At 36.9% G+C, this 23871-nt stretch overlaps 1 protein-coding gene across 1 annotated transcript in view; it reads right to left on the bottom strand.

Annotated features, from left to right (window-relative positions):
* LOC108682203 (protein Wnt-2b) overlaps positions 1-23871 on the bottom strand; it is a 112089-nt gene that overhangs the window by 5233 nt on the left and 82985 nt on the right. The window contains exons 2-3 of the mRNA XM_018171332.2: positions 20166-20446; positions 1547-1703 (exon numbers count right to left, since the gene is read on the bottom strand). Coding sequence (XP_018026821.1) covers positions 1547-1703; positions 20166-20446 — 438 coding nt within the window. The remainder of the gene's footprint in view (positions 1-1546; positions 1704-20165; positions 20447-23871) is intronic.

The following is a 23871-nucleotide window of genomic DNA, read 5'->3' as shown; positions in this document are numbered from 1 at the left end:
GGTAAATTTAAGAATAATTTGATACTGAAATAAATGAGGGAATGTAAAATGCACTGATCTAATTGGGTTATTATCTTTCTGTGATTTGAATTTATTTTTAAATATATACGATTCATGTATAACTAATTGTATAAAGTTCGCAAAAGTTTGGTTCTGAAATTTATTGTTTTGCCTGATGCCGCTAATACCGGGTGTCCCAGAAAAAAACGATATTCAACTTTTAATGGCTGTAACTCAAAAAGTAATAGAGTTAAAAAATTTTGAAAGGTCAGGATTTGTTCCCTATGTTTTTCTCCATCTCTCCACCAAAAATCAGACAGATCGATGTAGCCATAAGCGTCTGATAGAAGTTTCAGTGACATGTGCTAAAATCGTGCTCGCACAAAATTTTGGTAAGATCATTTTGCATAATCATTACGTTGTCTTGACACGTTTTCTTTTCGATGTTTTATTTTTTGTATCTTTGGTGAGACAAAAACATGGCAATCTGTGGTGAGAGGCAATCATGACAATCTTTGGTGAGACAAAAAAATGGCAATCTTTGGTGAGAGGAAATCATGGCAATCTTTGGTGAGAGGCAATCATGGCAATCTTTGGTGAGACAAAAACATTGCGATCTTTGGTGAGAGACAATCTTTGGTTTTGAAATTCTCTCTCACCAAAAATTGTCATGATTGCCTCTCACCAAAGATTGCCATGATTGCCTCTCACCAAAGATTGCCATGATTTCCTCTCACCAAAGATTGCCATTTTTTTGTCTCACCAAAGATTGTCATGATTGTCTCTCACCAAAGATTGCCATGATTGTGTCTCACCAAAGATTGCCATGATAGTGTCTCACCAAAGATTGTCATGATTGTCTCTCACCAAAGATTGCCATGATTGTGTCTCACCAAAGATTGCCATGATGGCCTCTCACCACAGATTGCCATGTTTTTGTCTCACCAAAGATACAAAAAATAAAACAGCGAAAAGAAAACATGTCAAGACAACGTAATGATTATGCAAAATGCAAAATGATTATGCACGATTTTAGCACACGTCACTGAAAGTTCTATCAAACGCTTATGGCTACATCGATCTGTCTGATTTTTGGTGGAGAGATGGAGAAAAACATAGGGAACAAATCCTTACCTTCCAAATTTTTTTAACTCTATTACTTTTTGAGTTACAGCCATTCAAAGTTGAATATAGTTTCTTTTTGACACCCGGTATACGGAAGCGGTTCTGGCATGTATGCACGACGCTTATCGTTTCGGGATATTATTTGGACCTGAAAATCCATTCTTACTGGTAGAATATATAGACATAGCAAAACGGAGGAGAAAGGATCGGCGAATTACATTTTTTAATATATTTTCATAATGGTACAAATAATTCAAATATTTACTTACTTTCTAACGCTATTATTCGATATTATCATCAATCCCGTGCAACTTTAGTCTAAGCAATCATAAATTTGAACGAAAAAGCACATTACCGTTACTTACAAATGACAAGATGGCACCCCCCATTACCCTATACAAGATTGGGGAAGTTTCCTAACCTGCATCCGCCCCACTTCCAGCCCTCGGGGGTGGACAGGCCTTGCTTGCTCATGTCGCAGTAGCAGTCCGTGAGATTACCGGACGAGCAAGCCTGCGTCACTGCGTGCACCACTCCGGCCGAGGTGATGGCGTAGATGAACGCTGTCTCTTTGCTGCCTGTACAACAATACAAGATTAAATACAAATATACGTTTGAATTAAAATACAAGCTTGTGTAAGATATATGCAATAACATAAATATAAGTCTGAGTATAAATACAAGTTAAAATGAAAATACAAGATTAATTTCAAATGGGTAGAATTTCTGCCAGAATGTCGGCCTCGTACAACAAAATATTTAATGTACATGCATAATGAGAGTTAAGTCATAGATTTGTTGTTTGGGAGTTTAGGTAAAAATAATTTGATTCATGCTGATGTCCAACATCAGTGACAGATTACACCAAATAATTTTAATGGAGAACATCCAAGGCATATCAGTAGAAAATTAATATATTCGTCCCGACAGAGGAAAATACATTTTTAGCTCTTGATCAAGCTGTTTAATTACAAACTGCGGGTAACCGCATAGTAAATTAAAGCGATAATGACTACAATATCTGTCAAGGAGATTTTCATGGGAAACAGGTTATCAAATAATATTTGATGGTGGATTTTTAAGCTCGGGAACGCATTTGAAAAGTTTGCTCTAAGTGGATATCGGACCATAATTTGCCTACCAAAATGCTTAAGTTATCCATCTTGTTGCAAAGTATCGTGCAGGCAAACCAGTATTAATTAAATGCCAATAATAATTAAAACCAGTATTAATTGAAAATAAAACGCAAAATTTACATTGAATATAAATAATCGCAAACAATGCATTGCTATTTATTATTCAACTAAATTTTTCCCACACTTATCGACTTTCATATGTTTGTTTAATCAGCGTTGTCTATATTTTTTTCGATCTCACAAATTAATAATTGAAGGATAACAAAGATTTCTCAAACCACAACCGGAGCTTAATTCATGAGAACAAGGTAAAAAATGTAATCAAATTATTTTCCTTTTCGCTTCGTGTGTTTCTGATTCACATCATTAGGAAAAACCTCCTGGTGTAATATAATAAGAAATACTTTTCAGCAACAAAGCCAGCATTTTCGATGTGCATCGCACCATTCGAGAGTTTCCGCTCGGGCGTCCAGAGGACATCACGCGATCGACCGTCGGCAGCGCGACGTGTCAGCTGTGAGTGACTCGACGTTCGTTACGGTTCCGGCCGTACAAAGGTTCCCATCTATACGGAAACTACCAGAAAATGAAAAGAAGTAGTAATAACAAAGTTCTGTACACGTAGAGAATTTCATAGGAAAATATATTGGGTAGTGAGGCTGGGAAAACGTTTTATTTCTAAATGTCACTGAATTGCGACAAATGGCGTACTTGCAACTAAAGGGCAGAACACTGACTAAACGTACCGTGGAAAAATAATAAATCAAAGCAAGAGAATTGATGTTAATTAATTTAATTCTCATCAAGACATGAAGAAGTCTATGGGTGTGGAGAACCGTTTGTTGAATACGCGAGATAAGCAAGGTTGCCAAGCGTGGCCCGCAGTCACATCTCAATCGCCTCCAGAGATGCGCTATCTGCAGCAGGAATCATTACAGCGATAGCGGTATGCAAACCTGTTATGTTTCTCGGGGGGAGTTCAGTTCCTTGAGAAAGTTACGGGACGTCTTTGTGTCATGCAAGGCGACCAAGTCACTCTGTGCATGCCTTCCAATTTTTTAAAATATTAGGCGACAGATAGGCGGCCCGTGCATTGACGATCTCCGACAAATATGGCGATCCGCATAAGACAATACAATAAATTAAGGTCAGCAGCAGGATGGAAACAAAGCGGTTTGCTGCAGTTTCGCTTGTAAATTTTATATATCCTGTAAACAAGTCAAGAAATGTACAAGAATCGGTAATAGGCCATGGGCTATTTCAGTGGTTCCCAAAGTGGGCGATATCGCCCCCCTAGGGGCGATGGAAAGATTTTGGGGGGCGGTAAAGAAGAAGAGGGTGGTAGGGGGGCGATAGGGGGGCGGCAGTCCGAAGTCGAAGTCAGAAGTTCGAACGTGTGTTTGACGATTTTTACACAATACCGTACGTGCATCACAGACTCCCAGCGATGTTTTTTTTCTCCCAGATATGTTTTTTTTAACTTTTCCTGGGTTTACATCTCGAACAAATTAACGGCCGGACTGTAAACCACGGCCAATTTCCAAATTCAATGATCAAGGAATATATCTAAAACTAATGAACTTAACTCGATGAAATTTAGTAAACAAATTCATTAGGACCTAACGATGATGTTTAGCTCGTGAAAATTGTTTTAATCTTGCCATCGTTTTTTTTTTATATTGCCATGGTTATATGGCAATACGGGCCGAAGTTTACAGTGATCAAGGAATTTCTTCCAAACTACTGAACAGATTCGAACGAAAATTTGAATTTGTAGTCCTAACTACCAAACGGTAATGTTTAGCTCGTGAAAATTATTTCGATTGTGCCTTCGTTCGCGAGTTTTTTTTTTCATTTCACCTTCATTCGTGATTTCGACAGCAATACGTGTTTAAATTCGCAGTAATCAAGAATTCTTTTCCAAACTGCTGAACAGATTTGAACGAAACTTAGTATTTAAATACCTAACCTCAGCAACGGTGATCTTTAGCTCCTTACAATTTTTTCATTTTGCCTTCGTTTGCGAGTTGTACGGCTATACGCAAAAGGCTCTTGATTAAACCGGCCGGTAGAAAAGCCGATCGTTCCTCCTATATCTGTATAACTCGCGAACGAAAGCAAAATAGAAAAATTGTCACGAGCTAAACATCACCGTTGGGAGGTTAGGTATTTATATACAAAGTTTCCTTGAAATCTGTTCTGTAGTTTAGAAGAAATTACTCGATCCCCGCGAATTTAAGTGACAAATTACCCGGCGATACGAGCCGAATATAAGGAAGTGTGAAATCAAGAATGACGGTGAAATGAAAAAAAAACTCGCAAACGAAGGTAAAATAAAAAAATTTTATAAAGTAAAAAATCACCGTTTGGTAGTTAGGACTGTATATTCAAAATTCCGTTTAAATCTGTTCAATAGTTTGGAAGAAATTTTTTGATCACTGCGAATTTCGGCCTGTTTCGTCGCAGTATACGCGTAGCTCGCGAATGAAGGTGAAATTAAAAAAAATTAAGAGCTAAACATCTGATGAATACATGTTCCAAGTTTCATAGAGCTGCGTCCATTAGTTTGGGAGATATTACTTGATAATTGAATTTGGAGATTGGTCGTGCGACTGGCCACGAGTCCGGCCGTAAATTCGCCTGCGACATCCTAGGTTTCTAGTGCTGAAACAGTTAAAACAGCTTAAAAACATATTGGTTCACTAAATGGGGTTCTATTTGTGAAATACACATTTGTGTTTAACCTTTCTCTTTTAAAATTGAAGCGTACTAGATTTCAAGAAAAAAGCGTTTGTCTGTGGGGGGCGCTAGAAATTCACTAGGGAGCCAAAGGGGGCGCCAGCCGGAAAAAGTTTGGGAACCACTGGGCTATTTCTTCGGCGCCGACACTACAACTTGTGAAATTTGTATTATATTAATATCTGAATTTCAAGAAATTCAAATTAATGTTTGGAGGTATTTATTTTATTCCTCAATATTAATTAAATATTACTAATTAATATTAATTAAAAAGAGATACTACCATCTGGAAACTTTATTCATTATTAAATTTCTTTGCTTCTGTGTGGATTTGCTAGAGCAAAAGTATAACGAAAACATGTAGCTGCAATATTTTAGAGTCCCGTCATAGGACGAGCTAATGCATGGGCAGTCCTGGCACTTCGTTTATGAGAAAAGCCGCACGACTTCTGGCAAATTCACTTCATAAAATCATGATACATTTCACTCAATAAAATAACCGCGAGAATCCCTAACCGGACCCGAGGAAGCAAACAAGAAGTCAGTACACAAACGAGAATAAAAAAATGGCAACACGCCGGAGAAATTGATTGATCGGTGACCTCATGAAGGCTTGAATAAATTATTTGTTATTAATTAGACGAAACATTTTCTTGCGCAGTAGCTAAGCGAGCCAGGAACGCCAGCTCACTACCTATACCCTTAATATAGCATTGATAGCAGTTGAGGTTTGTAGGCGTCATTTCAACAAGCATGCAGTTGAGTTTTGTAGGCGTCATTTCAACAAGCAGTTGAGTTTTGTAGGCATCATTTCAACAAGCAGTTGAGTTTTGTAGGCATCATTTCAACAAGCAGTTGAGTTTTGTAGGTATCATTTCAACAAACAGTTGAGTTTTGTACACATCATTTCAGCAAGCAGTTGAGTTTTGTAGGCATCATTTCAACAAGCAGTTGAGTTTTGTAGGCATCATTTCAACAAGCAGTTGAGTTTTGTTTGCATCGTTTCAACAAGCAGTTGAATTTTGTTTACATTATTTCAACAAGCAGTTGAGTTTTGTAGCCATCATTTCAACAAGCAGTTGAATATTGTAGGCATCATTTCAATAACCAATTGAGTTTTTTGGGTATCATTTCAACAAGCAGTTGAGTTTTGTAAGCATAACTTTTGTTGAGAAAATACATGCTGTGAACTCTGCACTAACACCATAATTTCACAATTCTCAACAACACCCATAATATCATGGTGTTGTGGGACTAGATTGTGCCGCGGAGACGCTGCCTTGTGAAGAGATCATCAACCCTGGAACATTCATAGAACACAAGCCAGCAGCAGCAGCGTCAGCCTTCAAGGGGCGCTCGCCCGCGCTCCTATACCCAGTGAAAATTTACAGACGCGGCAGCTTCTGATTTAGGATACCAGAAGCTGGGGCGACTCTAAATTTTGATAGGGTAATGACCGCACCTTAGAAGGCATCCCAATGAAGATCACATGCATCACATGCGCACATTTGATGAGACTTTTATTGTGCAGCTTTTATAAGAAATAACGAGGGATTTACGTTCCAAGTTCAGTTCGAAACATTTATTTTTGCAGTTTGGTTCATAATTAATAAATGTCTGATTAACACTAATTAGTTACTTGCATGTGACAGCATAAATAATTGCTGGGCTGATAGTTTATTCGCAGAAAATGTTTAATGTACAAGAGTTTTTTCGGTAGAAGACAAATAAATATCCATTGAAACCTGAGAAGTAAGAATTAAAATATATTTATAGAATATGCCAAGCCCAGTTCATTTTTTGCAGGTTGAACATGCAAAATTAGTTTGTGACTAAAGATAAAGTTTTTATAATCAATTTTGGACATATATACCGTTCATATCTTAATTAGCGCGCGGCCTTATATAGCAGCCCCTAAAGCAGCTTCCTAAGCACACACTCACCCATGACTCCCAATGAATTAAATTGATTATTCACATGCAATCAATCCATTGCTATTTTTTTAAGTGCAATCTTACTTTTTCGTTGAGCGCGCATCACACCAGAGCAACACCAAGCAGCTTGAGAACAGCTGGGCGTTCGGAAAATTGTAAACTTTATTTGCAATAAATCGCACTTTGTAATATTTATTATGATAATTATTGAGCGATAGTGAAACTCCATTCAAATTTAAAACATTACATTTCTGTCAAATAACATAACTTTAATTCGTGAATTCAAGAACGTACACGAACATCCCGAATTTTGTAGTTTAACGTTCAAAAAATCAGCCTATGATTTTTTGTGCTTTATTACCCACAATTTGACAATGTTTGACAAGGCGAGACTAAATAAAACAAATTGTGTAAATTAAGGTTGAAAAAGAAACAGCTTTACGCCCAATTAATCACCGTTATTTAAGGTCGAGGTATTGTTATTGCATCTTCACCGTGCACATTTATAGGCATTAGTACAGTAATGTGAATTAATAACGATCGTCATACGTATGTGTTTACGTCAGAATTACCCGACGGTACAGCATAAGATAAGACGCTCCAGAGTAGCCATCAGCATTAAAAACCCTTCATTTTGAAGCGTAACCGCAGAGCACTTAAAATAAAAGTGTAGCGTCAGCGAAGCCATCTAAATTCGGCTGATACGAAAGCGCGTGGCGGTTCAGCAGAACCTGGATTTTCCGCACGCAAATTTAAGACCTTAATGACTTAAGAAGCTGAAGATAGGAGATATTCATGTACTTTAAACGTTTCTTGAAAATATTTATTACCTTTAGGGCATTCTGTTTGAATAAAATAATCATAAAATCGGTTGCAAACTTGATATAATCAACAGCAAAATTCAGTGATAATAAGCACAATTACTATTTTTCATCGGTTAAATTGGAAGTGATGCTGAGAAACCACCAATTCGGGACCCTTATTTACATCGCTATACATGTTATCGTAGACAAATAATATCAATATTCTTCTCATATTTGGCCAAGAAAGTATTTCAAAAATTCAGTTTGCCCAACCATAGTGAACAAACCAAAATAATGATAATCAGAGTGTAAATATTTTTGAAGATATACATTAAAAAGTCCCGACGAAATATTTGATCCTTAAGAATATATATAACAGAGTAATATTTGAGCGAACGCTCGATCTTCACGAGCGTTTTAAGCCTTAATTCTTAATTGATATGAAGTTCAATTTCTAACACATCAGCGACTCAGAAGGAAAATTTAACAGTTCACAAAGAGTTAAATGTGGAACGAAATTAAATGTAAAGTTTAATTTAAAAAATTGTTCATTCTACTGGAGCTTCCTAGTCATCAGTGCAATTGCTACGAGTTTGTAATAAAAAAATCGTTCTCGAAACATCAGTCTCAAATAAAGGGATATAATTAGATAAATTACTAATAAACGAGTAATCAATTAAAATAAATCCAACTTCTTGGATAGTATAATACTGCAATTAAAAATTAAAATCGAGAACATAATTTAAATACAAAATAACGCCCGCAACTCCTCGTCTTGTGAAGGCCATTTTTGTATAATGTCGCAACTTTTTCCTTGAAAGAGTTCACTATTCAAGAAAAAATATTTTATACACGCATAAGCCCGTTTCTTTGATGCTGGCTTTTAAAAATGGCTCAAGGTTTTGCTACTCAACCAGAATTTTGTTTCTCTTCAGACATCCTGAACAGGTGAAAAAAAATTCAAATTCACTTTACCATTCCTAGACGTAGGTTGGAATAAATCTACCTATTCTCTCAGCTAAAAACATAGGATTTATTCGGAAGGCATGAGTGGATTTCGCACAGAACGAGTGAATTCATTGCAGATAATGAATGGAGTAAATCAAACTCGGCCTGACTACAAATTGCGTCATAAAATGTACCTTTCAATTGATTAAAATGAAGCACATGCACAATTCTTGCAGCTTCAAGATGTGCTTGATTTTTTCAAGAAGCTTTTCGGTGAGAATTTAAGTCTCGCTCCTAACATCGCCAGGCACTCGAAATTGCAATCCACGGCAGTTCGAGAGCTCGAATTTTCGGCGCTCAACAAGAAAATTTTCAGCTCAGTTTTTCCGACTCAACATCGACCGTTCGTGAAAAGCTCCATATTTGCCACTGCGACGAGACTCGATATAGTTAGTCATCTTTATGATGGAAGTAAAGCTCTTCCTCCTTTCTAATAAAATGGCATGAAAATTTCCAGAGTAGTGCACGGAAAACTTAACCGATACTTAACAATGAAAGTCTAGTAGGAATGTTTTCATTACTAGCTAAGTAAGTTAATTACATGTATAAAAAAATGAATGCAGAAACAAGAAAAGATAAATCTATAATTCAGAAGGGATGAGAGATTACCAATTTTGATATGAGCTAAACTTTTGGATAAAAGTTAGTTTTAAATTGAAGCTTTTGTATAATATATATTATCAAGCAATGACGTGGTCGTAATACTACCCTGCACATTTTGTCTTAAAATGAACGACATTTAAAAAAAATATTAACATACGATTGAAAATAATTTTTTGAGAATAATATTTGTAACGCCAATCAGGTTGTTGCTGCTGAATTCTCTTAACTTCAAGTACATAAATTGCGCGTATTTGAAATTACGAACCGGTTGATCAAGGCCATAATTAAGAAAAGAAGCCACTTATTGAGCTGTGTTTACGACAAAAACGATACATTATCTTTAGATCTTCAAACACTTATAATTCTTCAAATTTAAACTTTTTCAATTAAAATTTACACTTAAAAGGAGTAAAATGACGAAAAGAAAATCCAGCAACATTTTTATTATCAATGTTGGTATGCAGTTTTCAATAGCAACCCCACGATGCCTCATTGCATTTGTATCCGTTGCTGGGTTTTATCGGCGCTGCGCTTGATTTTATCGGGGTGCCCAAGAGATGCCCACATTAGATTAAACCTACATGGCGCGATACGATCAGTAAGAACATTAAACCTACATCGCGCGATACGATCAGTAAAAACATTAAACCTACATGGCGCGATACGATCAGTAAGAACATCTCCAGGGAACAGTAGTGAAAATTACGCACTATTACAGTACATCCTTTTACAGTAAGATTACAGTAAGTAACCTTACATTACAGTAAGTAAGAAAGATTACAGTAAGAACATCCTTTCAAAATTCGCTAAGTGAACGTAAGTTCTTACGCTCTATTTTCTTGTCTATGATTGGTGAATTTTGTTGGAAAGGCTGTCAATAATTGGCTGATAAACTTACGATCTCTTAACTTTTATTGAAATTATAAGCCATGAAGCTGCCGCAACACCGAGAAAAACGTGTAATTTTCTCTTGCTGTAGATCATGGCTGCAGTAGCAGGTTTAGCATCAAGCCTCTAATGCCTGATTAATTTCGCGATTCAAACTGGGAATACAAGCTCGTGAGTAGCTCAGGGCATTTGAAATGAGTTGTTTGTAATTCAATTTCGATATTCATAGTGTTTTCATAGTGGAAAAAGCTATTGTGTACACACCCTCTACACTTTAATTAAAACAATTCAACGCTATCGCATCAACTCATTATTTGGAACCTAATTTACTCAGTAAATGGCGCCATGTGCTGATAATTCTATTCAAGTAAAAACTGGTGCTACTAACGTTCTAATAAAACTTCAGTAGCGGTAATTAGCTCGCCAGCAACTTATAAGTATTGACGGTATCTGCAGCTAGCATCGGCTGTTAAAGATATCAGTAAGCAATTAATGTAGCATGTCTTGCCAGTATTAAATCAATAATTAATACTTGCTCATCTGGGAACGTATTGCCGAGTTAGGATGGTTGTTCTCCGTCGCTTGCAATCCTACACAATCTGAACAAGCTTTGAATTGCTGAGATAATAATATGCGTTTAAAAACTACTTTTTAAAGACAACGCTTCTAAAGATACAGTGTCTCTGATGTTACACATCTAAGGTGAATTTCTAATTTTATTCCCATATATTAAAAAAATAAAATTTAAATTTTTTTAATATATGAGAAAAAAGTAAATTTTTCAACACTTTTTATTCTGTCAACTGATTCATGCATTGATTATAATTGGACAGGTATAAGACATTGGACAGGCATTGGACAGGTATAAGTGTGTTGAATTTCGATTATAAGATTTGTAGTAGACAGACAAACAACAAGAAGTTAAGTTAAAAATAAGTGTTGTAATTATTAGGAACAAAAATTATAATATATCGTTGCACGAGTTTACTAAACATGTACAAATTGTTGATGATTATTCTTGCGTCACAGCTAGATAGCGATGATCTTTTATTACTTATTATATACAATGATGTCACAAAATGCATATCAATCGATATCAGTAGCTTTCATTATTGATTAACGCGACAAGAGATCATCGAAGTTGAAATTTTCATTTCACTTAAAAGCAGAGCCTGTACGTACATGGAATACTGTAGTACGTGTTCTGAATGCTATAATTTTAATTTACCTTCGCGCGATGCCCCAGGAAAGGAACCGATCTTTAATCGTGACTGAGTTTTACCGGCAACTTTATGATGCATAAAAACATGGAATTAAAAAATGGATGTATCTAAGCATGTAGGGCCATTAATCTCTTTACGATTGCTTGTAAGCCGCCGCTGGTAATTTAGACAGAGCCACTTCAACTGAGCACACTTCCCTTAAGTAAATAACAACATGTTCGCTTTCGGTTCATTGATCTGACTGATATCGAGCAAATTTGAAAAAAGTATATTCTCCTAAAAGTACATCCTTATAATAATAACTCGGGCATGATATAAAACATTCATGTCTCGCACCGAATAAAATCCTATATAGTCAGCCTTGTATAGACACTCCATTTCATCCTCCCTCTGTTATGCATTCAAAATAACCCAAGGAACTGCGGACAAGATCGAGAAATTTAATTATTCTCTAGTAATAAACTGAACCACGAATAAAATGCTGCCAGTTTGATCATTATTAAAATATAATGGTTGAGATTACAAGAACCGGTCAAGTAACTTTTAGGTTAGTTTTTTCGTTGCACAGTCAGTCAATAACGATTAATAACTGTAATTGAATAGTCAGAGTCTCGAAAAGTCGTTAGTTTAATTACGCTCATGATACCGGTACAATTAAAATTTTAAACGAATTGCAGAACACGTTCATAAAAATGAGATGATTGATTAACGAGCGTAATCTTCACTACGACTACCTTGTTTCATTAAGGAAATATCATTAAACAAAAATCTTAAAGCATTGTGGCGACGGCACGACATCCAGAAACGCCTTGGATAATTCCAGGCGAAATTAATGATCAAAACCAAGCTTTGGTTCGTCAGATCTTCGTCCGTTTTGAGAATAGGACGATGAGCCGCGCTCGGTCGCTGATAACTGGACCAATAATATCTCACAGCAGCCATGGAAATTAATTAGCAGCCACATGCATTCATGTTAAGGCTTCTTTAGGAGCAGGTAAAAGGTGAAGTTTGAACTGGTTTGTACAGTCATTAGAACGATCGAGGAGGAACGCGACAGCCGCCGGCCATGTCAGGACCGCTTATACACCAAAAGATTTATCGACAAAAACTCGCACAACGTCGCTACATAAGCAGAGATTAAACTGAATTAGCCTCGAGGGGTATATTTTTGACTTGGGTTCAGACACGCGAACATTTAATAGCTATTTCTGCTTTAACCCGATTGCCACAAATAATCAACATAACATTCGCATTTTGTCGAATAAATATAGCCACGTCACTCGAACATACTCATCAAAGTACGTAAATTTCAAAATAAACTTAATCCCAACGCCACTCATAAGCTCAATAAAATTATTCCCATTGCTTTCACTCAGCAAACTTTGTGATGCGTTATGCGAGTTGCACTATAGTTCTGCAAACTAAGCGAGATTTAAAAATACTCGTCGCAGTATTAGAGTGAATGAACCGTTCAAGCCGAGCGCTCCTATTCGTGTAGGGTACGGGGCCCTTTTGACACCTAGCGCTTGTTTGCTCATTGAAGCTTTAAGTGCCAGCTATTCACAACGCGTCGGCAAAGCTCCCCGTGCGGTAGAGACACAGAAATGCTTTAAATTACAGACTGAAACACGTGAAACACGTCCAGTGAAACATGCGAAACGCGTTCAATGAAACATGCGAAACACGTCCTGTGAGACATGCGGAATGCGTTCGATGAAACATGCTAAAAAATATGTCCAGTAAAACATGCGAAACACGTCCAGTGAAACATGCGGAACGCGTCCATGCAGTGATACATGCAAAAAACGTCCAGTGAAACACGCGAAACACGTCCAGTAGAACATGCGAAGCACGTCCAATGAAACATGCAAAACACGTCCAGTGAAACATGCGGAACGCGTTCAATGAAACATACGAAACACGTCCTGTGAAATATTCGAAACACGTCCATGTGAAACATGCACAAACAAATTCATTGAAGCTTGCGAAGTGAAGCTAAAAATATGATTTAAAAATTATCCACGAATTTGTCAAAATTAATTTAAAGGTAAAACCTTCTTTAAAAAATATCAAACACTCGCGAACCTTTCATTCACATTCGAACAATTTTATGTTATTTTTTAAAGTAGAATTCGAACCGGACAACAAATACTACGGTCGAATTCTTGCGCATATCAATAAATCTCTAACACTATAAGGCAACAACAAAGATAAAAACTCCACAAAAGAGAGTTACTGTCAGGTGATGGGCGGACATAACAAGTTTATGGGCGATATTGTCGCTAGAATACATGGAAAAGCCTTCGTCACGAACGCGTTTAACTATTAAAAAAAACTATTTATATTTAAAACTATATATTGTGTGGATTAAGGCACGTGAAACCGTCAGCGCGGCGTTAAAGAGATAAAAATTAAATTCAAATGACTGCTTTAACCAATTCTAGTATTATTCAAGACTACTTTAACTGAATGTCGGTTTCATGTAAAAATCTGAACATTAGTTAACTTTTATAAATAAATTGTTTTTCGGAGCAACCAACATCGAAATAAAAGTCAGTCTAGACTCTAGATAGTTGTCGACTGGTTAGGTACAAATAGAATCAACAGTAAACTTTCCATGCTTCTGTTGTCTACTTGAAGAAAGAAAAACACACAGAGAACATTTGAGCATCATTAAACTGCTATGGTTTACTATTTGAATGCACGATTGAAAAACCTCCGATCTTACACAAGAGGCTTGAGTAATTTAATTTAATTCGTTGTAAACAATTTAGCCGACACGGTATGTTTTTGAACACACACCAATTCAAAAATACGCTCCAAGTTTTTATAAACCTATTACCCTCACCCAATTAAAATGGCTGCTCAAGGCCCCCATGAAACAAGGAAAAGACATTGCAATATTTTTAACCTTTAGTTGTGCACAAGTAGCAATTATAAGTAACATGAGTTTCAATTAAACAGCGTAAATCGAGATTATGAGAGCGATTCTAAACAAGTAGTCTATTTACTCCGGATGTATCGAATTCGCAGTCACAAATAAAATCAAACTTCATGATCGTAATATAATTTTCCAAATATCTTCCGTGAAATATGATCTAAATAAACGAAGAACTGAGCTCCTCAAACCCGTTAGAGTGCATCAGTTCTCAGGGACTCGAAGATTTTTCGTGGAAATTTTCATTGCAGAACTTTTTCCATTGCATAAAAATGCTTCATAATATATTTAGTGATCTAGTAGCATTATCACTACTATAGGGAGTAATGATAAGTAGTAAAAAGCTGACGTGAGCTCGGCGCTTACTTGTACTCAAGAAGCTGTATAGGAAGACGCAATTTTGCGCCGTATTTCAATAACATGCAAATTTTCTGGGCTGCTGAGCGGCAATCTCAGAAATATATCGAACTTTCCCCAAAACCAAGTATTAAGAGCCACCAAATATCCACCAGAAAAATATGGTGAGAATCCAAATTAGAGGCTAAAATTAAATATTAAAAGTTTAATTGGTTTGACGGTTCTATTTTTTCCAAGATTCATAACAACCTTATATACGACAGATTTAAAAACCATATTATATACATCGGTCATAGCACAATGCACATGTCATAATACTCTCTAGTCACATCGATGCGTGTGGTATAAATAATACTATTCAAACAACGTGGAATAACAAATAAATAAAACGCATATAGTCCACTAGTTAAGTGGACTTGCCCTGCCGTTTCACTGCACGCATGGATGCACGAACAACGACTCAATTGAGCTCTGGTAGCATGCAGAGTCGGGAGCCAGCCAAGACGTATTTTATGAATACATAATAAGTGGGTACGTCATACATATTATTATGAATACATAATAAGTGGGTATGTCAACGTTCCTTGTGGGCTGGTGGAATGAAGAGCATCCGAGTTATGAATGCATAAGAGGTTTCTAGCTAACAAGACTCCGCACAAACTAAACGGAAAAACTGATTGAATTAAAAAAATGTCCGTGATATGCAGAACATATAAGCTCACAGAAAAATATTCTCGTCTAGATTAATTAAAGCTGAGAAAAAGTTATCGTTTGCTATAATTTGACAGAGTGCCAAACTTAACGGAAACTTCATGGTAATTTCGTCTGAACGTAAATGGCAGGTTATTATAAGATAAATTTGGTCCAGATGTAAGTTGTTTGTTACAAGTTGATCTAAGTTGAGCAAAGTGTCAAAACGCATCCTTATTTTAATGTTCATGTTTGTCGTGGTATCAGGAAGAGATACCTGTTATATTGATGAACTAATTCATGGTGGGAAATAAATTTGAAATGGTGATGGAGTAACGATAAATCACAATTAAATCTACACTAAAGAGAACGAATTCATTATGAATAAACTTAATGTAATGATATGATGGCGAGTTCTGTGCGAATGAATTTGAGAGTTACAAAAAAATGGGGAGCGAATAATTTGTACAAACACTCGGACATACATGAAAAGGATAACGTATCACATCATATCATCAGAAAGTAACCGAAAAAGAAGTTTCATATTATCAAGTTTTTTTATAAATAATGCCTAGGGCTCTATTTTTTCAAGAACTTCATTTGAGATCTGCATGAAAAGACTGATCCAAGCTGAAGAACTTCCATCCGTTTCCGCAAGCTCCAGGTAACAAGCAGCGCTAAACCTGGCCAATTTCTCCAAGGCCGGTATAATGGCGCTCCAATTACGACCATTAACTCAAAGCAGAGCCACACACAAATACCATCATGACTTGGCTCTCATTGAGGGCAATTTTAGTGGTTCATTAGGTGCCTAATGCAATGCATGTACAACCAGTTTGTGCGATCAAACAAAGGCCGGCATATAACGAACATGGAAACTATGCATGGCACGAGCAAAAATGATGATTACAAATGCCCGCATTTCTTAAGAAACTACATGCGGCAAGAATGCTTTTATTATTTTGAAACGCATACTCCGTAAGAAGTTTATGTAGAATTTATTTTTTTACGAAGTGCTTCGTTCCACAAGGAAGTAGATAATGGGCTCAAGTTTTTCTGCTCAATTATTATGGATCAGATTTTAAAGGATTCGCCGAACATACAAGCAACTTTCGTCATATCACGCAAATTTACACGAATACAAAATTTGGTGCCTTCAAAAGTGAAGAATAATTATACTTTATTCAACCTCAGAAGTTTTTAGGTTAATAATTTATTGACAACCCTGGCGCTTCATCGAGCTCTCGGCCCATGCGTACTATTTTGTTTCAGTATTTTGCACCTCAGTAGCGTGCATCTAGCAGAATTGCGGGCAACTCATTCACTTAGTCCTCGTAGAACTAATTTCTTCAATAATTTTCACTTAATTTGTCGTAAATTCTAAATTCAGATCGTGTCAAAAAAGTTCGACAACCGCGTTATTTGAATCCAAATCTGTGACACCCCGGAACCGCTTTTGTTGATAACATCGCAAATCCTGACCTAATCCCGGAAAAAGGTCGAGCGGTAATCCGATATACAATGACATGTAATCCCTTAACTAGTGGGGATCAATTACCTGCCTTGGTAATCCCTCAATAACATGGTATCATTACCCCTGATCCCTTATTTAGGCATTACAACTCAACAATACGGCTTGAAAGGCCGTGCCTATATTACCTGACGTTTATTAGATGACGGAAATTCGTTCCGCCCAAGAAGAATCCTATAACAGCTAAGGAAAAATGTATTGGGCCTATCGTGATGAAATTACTTTTCAAAACATTTATAAAAAAACACATTTACGTTGTTGAAATTTGGCGCTATGTTTTTACGATTAACCTTGTTTATATCAAATTTTTCTCAAAATTTTTCCTATATAGTCTTTATGTTCGTGAACATCAGTGTAATTCTTCAGGCATTTATGAATGAAATAAAATAAAAATGCGATGGGGTTCTCCAGAAACCGCACAGGACTCGTCAAATTTGAACTGACAACTATAATCAGCGATAGGGGCTCGCTGGAAATTCTAGTCGGGATGTCATCTTGTAAATCCTCTTAGGTGACATCGTCTCGGCTTTGGATAATAACTTGGGGTAAATTCTGTAGTTGGAACAGTTGCGTCATACTGAAATTAATGTAAAGCCAGTAGTTCTAAGTTTCAACCACCCAGAATATCAGACAATCAGAAGCAGAGAAGAAGCTTCAGCAATAGTCTCTTTTTTGAAGTAACTGTATTCTGCTCCAAATTCAAATGTAAATAATAAATTTCATTTGAAAAAAGTTAAACGATCAATCCAAAGCACGGATCGATTGTTAACTATCAAGCCTAGAGCCAGTGTTCGGGTTTGCAGAATCAACCACGAATTTTCGATAATCTGAGAATTTGCCATCATAAGGGTAACTAAAGAATCTCGACGGAATGTAAAATATGGAGACGGCCTCACGTCATAACGGCAGCAAAAGAGCAGCAAAATCCATGCGATGCTCGGACAAGTCGACGCTTAGAACGCAACATGGCGTGCCCTCTGGTCGTACAACCCAACGTGCAACCGATTTTCTATACACAACTGAGCGTCTCTAAGACCCTCGTTTTAACCGAGAATTCCGTGGAGAAATAGTGACGGATGTGCACACGGTACCGATAATATGGCCGCTAAATGATCCTCACAGCAGCCTTAGTTATCAGGAAATAAAGTTTAGCAACAGTATCCGACTACAGGAGCGGGCTAACTATCTCAGACGGTGCGATAACTTTCACCAAAGTATTGGTCAACAGACGCTAGCTCAAGATCGTTATCGAAACGTTGCAACAATGGAGCTTATAAAACGCAGAATAATCTCCTCCGACGTTAATAAATCTTTTTACGGTTAAAATTAAAGAACACATATAGTTTACACATTCTTGAATAAAGTTACAAGCGACATGATAATCCGAATATGCCAAATCATTAATCTCTCAATATTACTTGTCAAGACATCAACACGAAAACAATGTGAATTGTGACTTGTGAACAATGTGAAGTGAAAAATCTTTAATATATCAGCAATTAATCCACGATCCCCTCAGTAATCATTGTACTACAACATTATCCAGAATTATCCGTATTTCACAGAACATTACGCTAACCTCGCAGCACGAAGCTTGTCATGTCAGGACTACATACGAGGCGCCGCCAGCCACCCAGAATCAATGAGTTCAGTAGGCGCTCATATTAGAGAGTGGCGGAAAGTGTCAATAAATTTTAAGTCGTTTGCCGGTAAGAGAGCCTCAACACGGGATATTCGCACCCAGCAACGCCCAAACCTTTTATTTGGGTGATTTATTGGCGTAGGGCTAATGAGTATCCACGGGGAATTTCTGCTAAGGTGGCGAAGTCATGTCGGCGAACGGGGCAGTGGATCGAAGTGATGTTGTCAGGATGATGGACAAAGTGTCGAACAATTCTATTTCGATCCAAAAAATGGTTTTGCATTGTCATTTGGTTTCGAATTTTCTGAGAGCTTTGATCATTTTATTCCTTCTAAATTGATGTTTATTTTTTTTTTTACATAGATCTTACTCGTGAAGAATAATGAAAATGTAATTTTTGTTCTTGCCATAAGACATAAAAGAAATCTTGCCTATTAGGCGTTCATCATCATAAGAATATATTCCGAAATAAAGTGACTTTCGTTTAATAATATTTTATCCCAGAACTTCAATAACGCATTTGCACATGCGACCATGCCAAAAATACCATACTCTCTTTGTGGCATTTAGGGCTCCCGGACATTACATTTGCTCGCTGTAAAATGTGACTAATTCAAAAATTAGGCATGGGAACTCGAAAGTAACGGAGGCATCTCCCTGTGAAGACTCCACCAAAGAACTACTCCCCTCGCTCGCGTTCAATAGCCAACACAGGCCTACCCAACAGGCAGGCTGTGTTTGCGCGACGCTCGGGATTAAGAACGCACGATAAAAGCCTCTAGCCAGGCGGGCCTCTGAGCAGCTTTAGAAGCTTACCTTACAAGGTTCTGGGGGCTCTGTTTAAGACCCATGCACTCTTGACACTAAACAAAGACTTGCGCGATCCCCGCCATATTTAGCGACTTCATTTTTCAATAGCAAATTGTTCGCGGATCCGAAAGCGGATGTTCATTGAACGGAACTCTGAGAGGCCACGAGTCTATAGTCTCCTCTATACATGGTTGGTACCCGACGCTTTTATGACCATATCAACAATGTGTGGAAAAAATATCATAAGCTGCTTGAGGTTCTGAATTGCAATTATCTTTCAGCAGAAAGCGTTAGAGAAATTATTTCGTATGCCATAAGGAATTATACTTTGTGTGCAGCCCAAACAATGGTTTTGAACATTTTTACTAAATTTTTGGCCTTCGGTTCGCAGTGGTATCACAAAAACCGGAGACGCACATTTTCATTCTTATGTTCAATAATGCACTATTTTAATATTGAAATACATGATTGATTGTATTGTAACTCACTTGATGAATTATTCATAAAATATAACAGAACAGATACAGAATCTTACCTGACAGGCTCTCTCAAATAAAAGACGTAATATTATCTTTCAAGTAAAAACTTCTGAATCTTCAAAAACGATACAACCCTATCACAAAAACCTATTAATTTCGGTTAAACATTCCTATTGAAAAGAAGGTAAAGTAAAATTCTGATTATCAAGTAAAATTACTTCTATACTATTTTATACGTAGAAGTTATACTACAACGTACCTCTTTTAATAATGTGTCCAAAAGGTACGTCGGGATCTTCATGCGTGGTGGTGCAGTTCCATCGCTCGTGTCGGAATTGGTACTGGCACTCAGTGATGCCACGTCTGGCCCCGGCGCTGACACTCTTGATGGCATCAGGATGGTCCTGACACACGGCCACCTGCTGTTGCACCAGGCCAGGCAGGTGCTGACAAATGCTCACTGCTGATGAAGTCGACAAGTTTTGAGCCTCCTGATCGCCCTGTGGCAGCAACGGCGTCACGCCCACCACGCCGAGATACCTGCGAGACAGGAACGTTGGTTACTTCAAGATTGATGGTTAAAAGTATTAATTAATGGTCACATGAAAACTGATGATCGCATGTCGATCAATGGAGACAGAACGAACGATGGTTACATCAGGATCGACGGTTACATCAGGATCAAAAGTTACATCAGTAAGCACAATTCGCGTCAGTGCGCGCGGTTGACTAAGATGCAACAAGTTTAAATCACGTGCATAGGAATTTGCACTCATCTCTCGTTTATTATTTGAAAAAGTACAAAGCAATGAACCCAGAAGTAGAGTCGAGATTGTTTATTGGCCCAAAAATATCGATATGCATGCGTTGCGGTATACGAACATTCCTGCGATGCACTATTCACTGATACTTCAAATACTGACTCGATGGCAACGAATTGAACACATCGTACGTCGAACACCAAAGATTGAACAATACTTGTCGCACGATGGAGGCGATTGTTTAATTTTAATATTCAAGTTTTAATAGACTGCATCTTCCATAAGCATGTGGACCTTACAATCAAAATTAGGGATAACTTGACTGGACGACGGTAATAAAAAGCTGCACTTCTCATGGTTTTCTTAATCATTCGAGAATTTCATAAAGGAAATCAACTAAACAACGAAACCAAAATGAACATTCCAAACGCAAGAACAATTTATGAAATCAATGGTGAAGGATGGAAATTGGCGGAAGACAAAAATAATTGAAGCCACAACGTTGAAATAAAAAAATGTTAAAAATTTATCACAAGAGTAGATAACAGTTTACAGGACTTAGGAAGAAAATATTAATCGAATAAAAATCCAATCGAATTTGAAGTTGCACCTAAAGCATCTAAGTTCATCAAAAGTTTTTCAAAACATGAAAAATAGTTTCACAGTGAAAGCTGCAATGAATCTAAGTCATTGCCCCGGACAACCGGCGTCCGGAGCACAATTCCTTAATTGCTTCATTAACACAGAAAAGCCATTGCCGGAGTCCCGTCAGAAGCACCGATGCCTTCTCCTCCCCAGATTAATTATCGTACTCAAGTGAAAAAATGCCCCAAGAAAAACGAGCGGTGGACCTCGAGGCAGAGGATAAAAAACGAAGACGTGATGTCAACACACGTCGTATAAATTCGCAGAATAAATGAATATTTTAATTTCACCAGAGACAAAACTTTGTTCAATTTAATGATACTGATATGTACGGAGTTTGATCGCCATCTGAATGTTAAATTGTAATCGTTCACAAATTGCTCCTTAACATATTTAAATTTTAACTTTTTTACCTGGCTAAGGATATTCGGTGCTATTTACAAGGAAGATCAAATTAATTGAACCTAAAAATTCAAGCCATAACACCGAAATAAAAATTTTAGTGACAGTAGAAAGTGATTCACCCAAAAAAATAAAATAATAAATAAAAATAAATAATATAAAATTTGAACTGATTTGCAACCAAAAAGTTTCGGGGGTAAACAACGAAAAATATGCTTTTTAGCGTCTCCGAGCAGTTTTTTGTGGCAAAATTCTCGCATTTAAATTTGGTGTTGCGCCGTCGAAATCAAGTTGCAGCGCTTCCCAAAATTGCTGCGATGCGGTGAGAATATTCTGTCTGCTACCCAAGAAATGTCTACATAAGATGTCTACATAAGAAATGTCTACATAAGATGTCTACATAAGAAAAATGTCTACATAAGAAATCGAATCAGTACTTGCATGTTGAAGCCTCATAAACTTCAAAAAGAATTAGTTCAAAATTTCACCATAAAAACTGGTTTTAAATCTATGTTTATGGTATTTTGAAATACTCGTAAATTTTGTTAAACGCGGCATAGATGATTAGAATCCCGACACGGCATCAGATCAGGTTTGCTCTCTCAAAACTTTATGTCGGCATGAATGATTGACAATCGTCGAGGTTTTAATGCATCATTGAACTCCAGTTCAGGCGCCTGAGGTAAAAACAATTAGATGGATGAAGTTATTACAGTAAATTTCAGCGGCCCCAACACCAGGCTAGAATAACACAGCCGGCTTAATGCCTCGACTGGCACAGCGACAAGTTTTCCTCGTTTCAATTATCGTGTCAGTATTGAGCACATTATGCTTCATTATTCATAGCAGTGTATCAATTGTGTCGCAATAGGTAGAAGAAAATGCAGTATAAATTACAGGTATTGCGAAAGACGAATGATATTATTTAGCTGCTCTTAATTGAGCTCTGCATGAGAGGAAGTTGTGTTTTTCATAGGGTACAATTTTTTTAAAATAAAACGGCGAAAGTGAATGAAATATATTAAATTTTATGAGAGAAAAACTTATAAAAGAAAAATTCATCACCACTAGGAAATTCCATCTTGAGGTTTAGCATCAATTAGAAAGCAGAGGAAATGCACTCCAACAAAATTTTGTGTTTTGAATTGAAAATCGTTGTTCCCCATAAAGCAAATCCTTATAGGGAACGTTTCGGAGTTCTGCTCCATCGTCAGTTCAAAAATCACGAATAAAAGTACAATTAATTATCAAAACCGAAATACACAGAACAGATATTAAAACATGCATAATAGACAAATAGAAGACAAGGCATCGATAAATAAGCACATATAGAATGACAATTATTTCGCAATGACAATTATTATGCAATAAAAAACTATGCATCTGGTGAAAAATTTACTAGATTCTAGAATTTAGAAACACCGGAAGAGGAAGCCTAAATCTTGAATTTAGTATTGGATATTCGGAGGCCGCGTTGTTCGACGTGAATACGTACATCTGAATGAGGGGGATGTGCAAGTTGGTTACTGGTTCTAGAACCCTTATCTTTATGCTCCACCAGTATATAATAGAAGTGGTGTGAATTCGCAAAAAAAATTGTGCACAACTTACTTAAAAATTAGGGTATGCACTGGAAAAATATTGTTATACCTGAATAAGAAAATTTTCCTTTATTTTTCTTCACATTTCTTCAGAAACTTTTTCAAGTTACAAGAAATACATTTTTTCTTGACTTCTACAACGTTTTCCATTATGTTATTGCGAATTTGGGAAAAATTTTCTTTGGTGTAACGAATTTTCGTTTCAAGCAGTCAGGCGACCTTAATTCTGCTTAAAAAGTTTAGACGAATGTCCTCTTCCTTAAATACTTCTTGATAGAATGCGATATTCGTCAGAGTATTCACATAAACTTAATGTTTTAAAAGTCTGAGGCACTTTTAAGCAGTTTCTTTATGCACACCGTGCAAATAAATTTTTCGTACGTAGGAATGTGCAGAGACAGAACGCAACACTAAAGTTTTATGACTTGCAGCAAACCACAATTTGGCGCAAGACCCAAGTCATGTCTCTGAATAGTCCGACAATTAGGATCACATTATTTTCGATGCAGTGGAGCGTTAATATTCGGACGACAGGATCGTGCATCGCGATTGATGA

This window comes from Hyalella azteca, unplaced genomic scaffold (genome assembly GCF_000764305.2).
Source record: "Hyalella azteca isolate HAZT.00-mixed unplaced genomic scaffold, Hazt_2.0.2 contig7326, whole genome shotgun sequence".
NCBI lineage: Eukaryota > Metazoa > Arthropoda > Malacostraca > Amphipoda > Hyalellidae > Hyalella > Hyalella azteca.
This window is presented reverse-complemented; position numbering and strand designations above follow the sequence as displayed.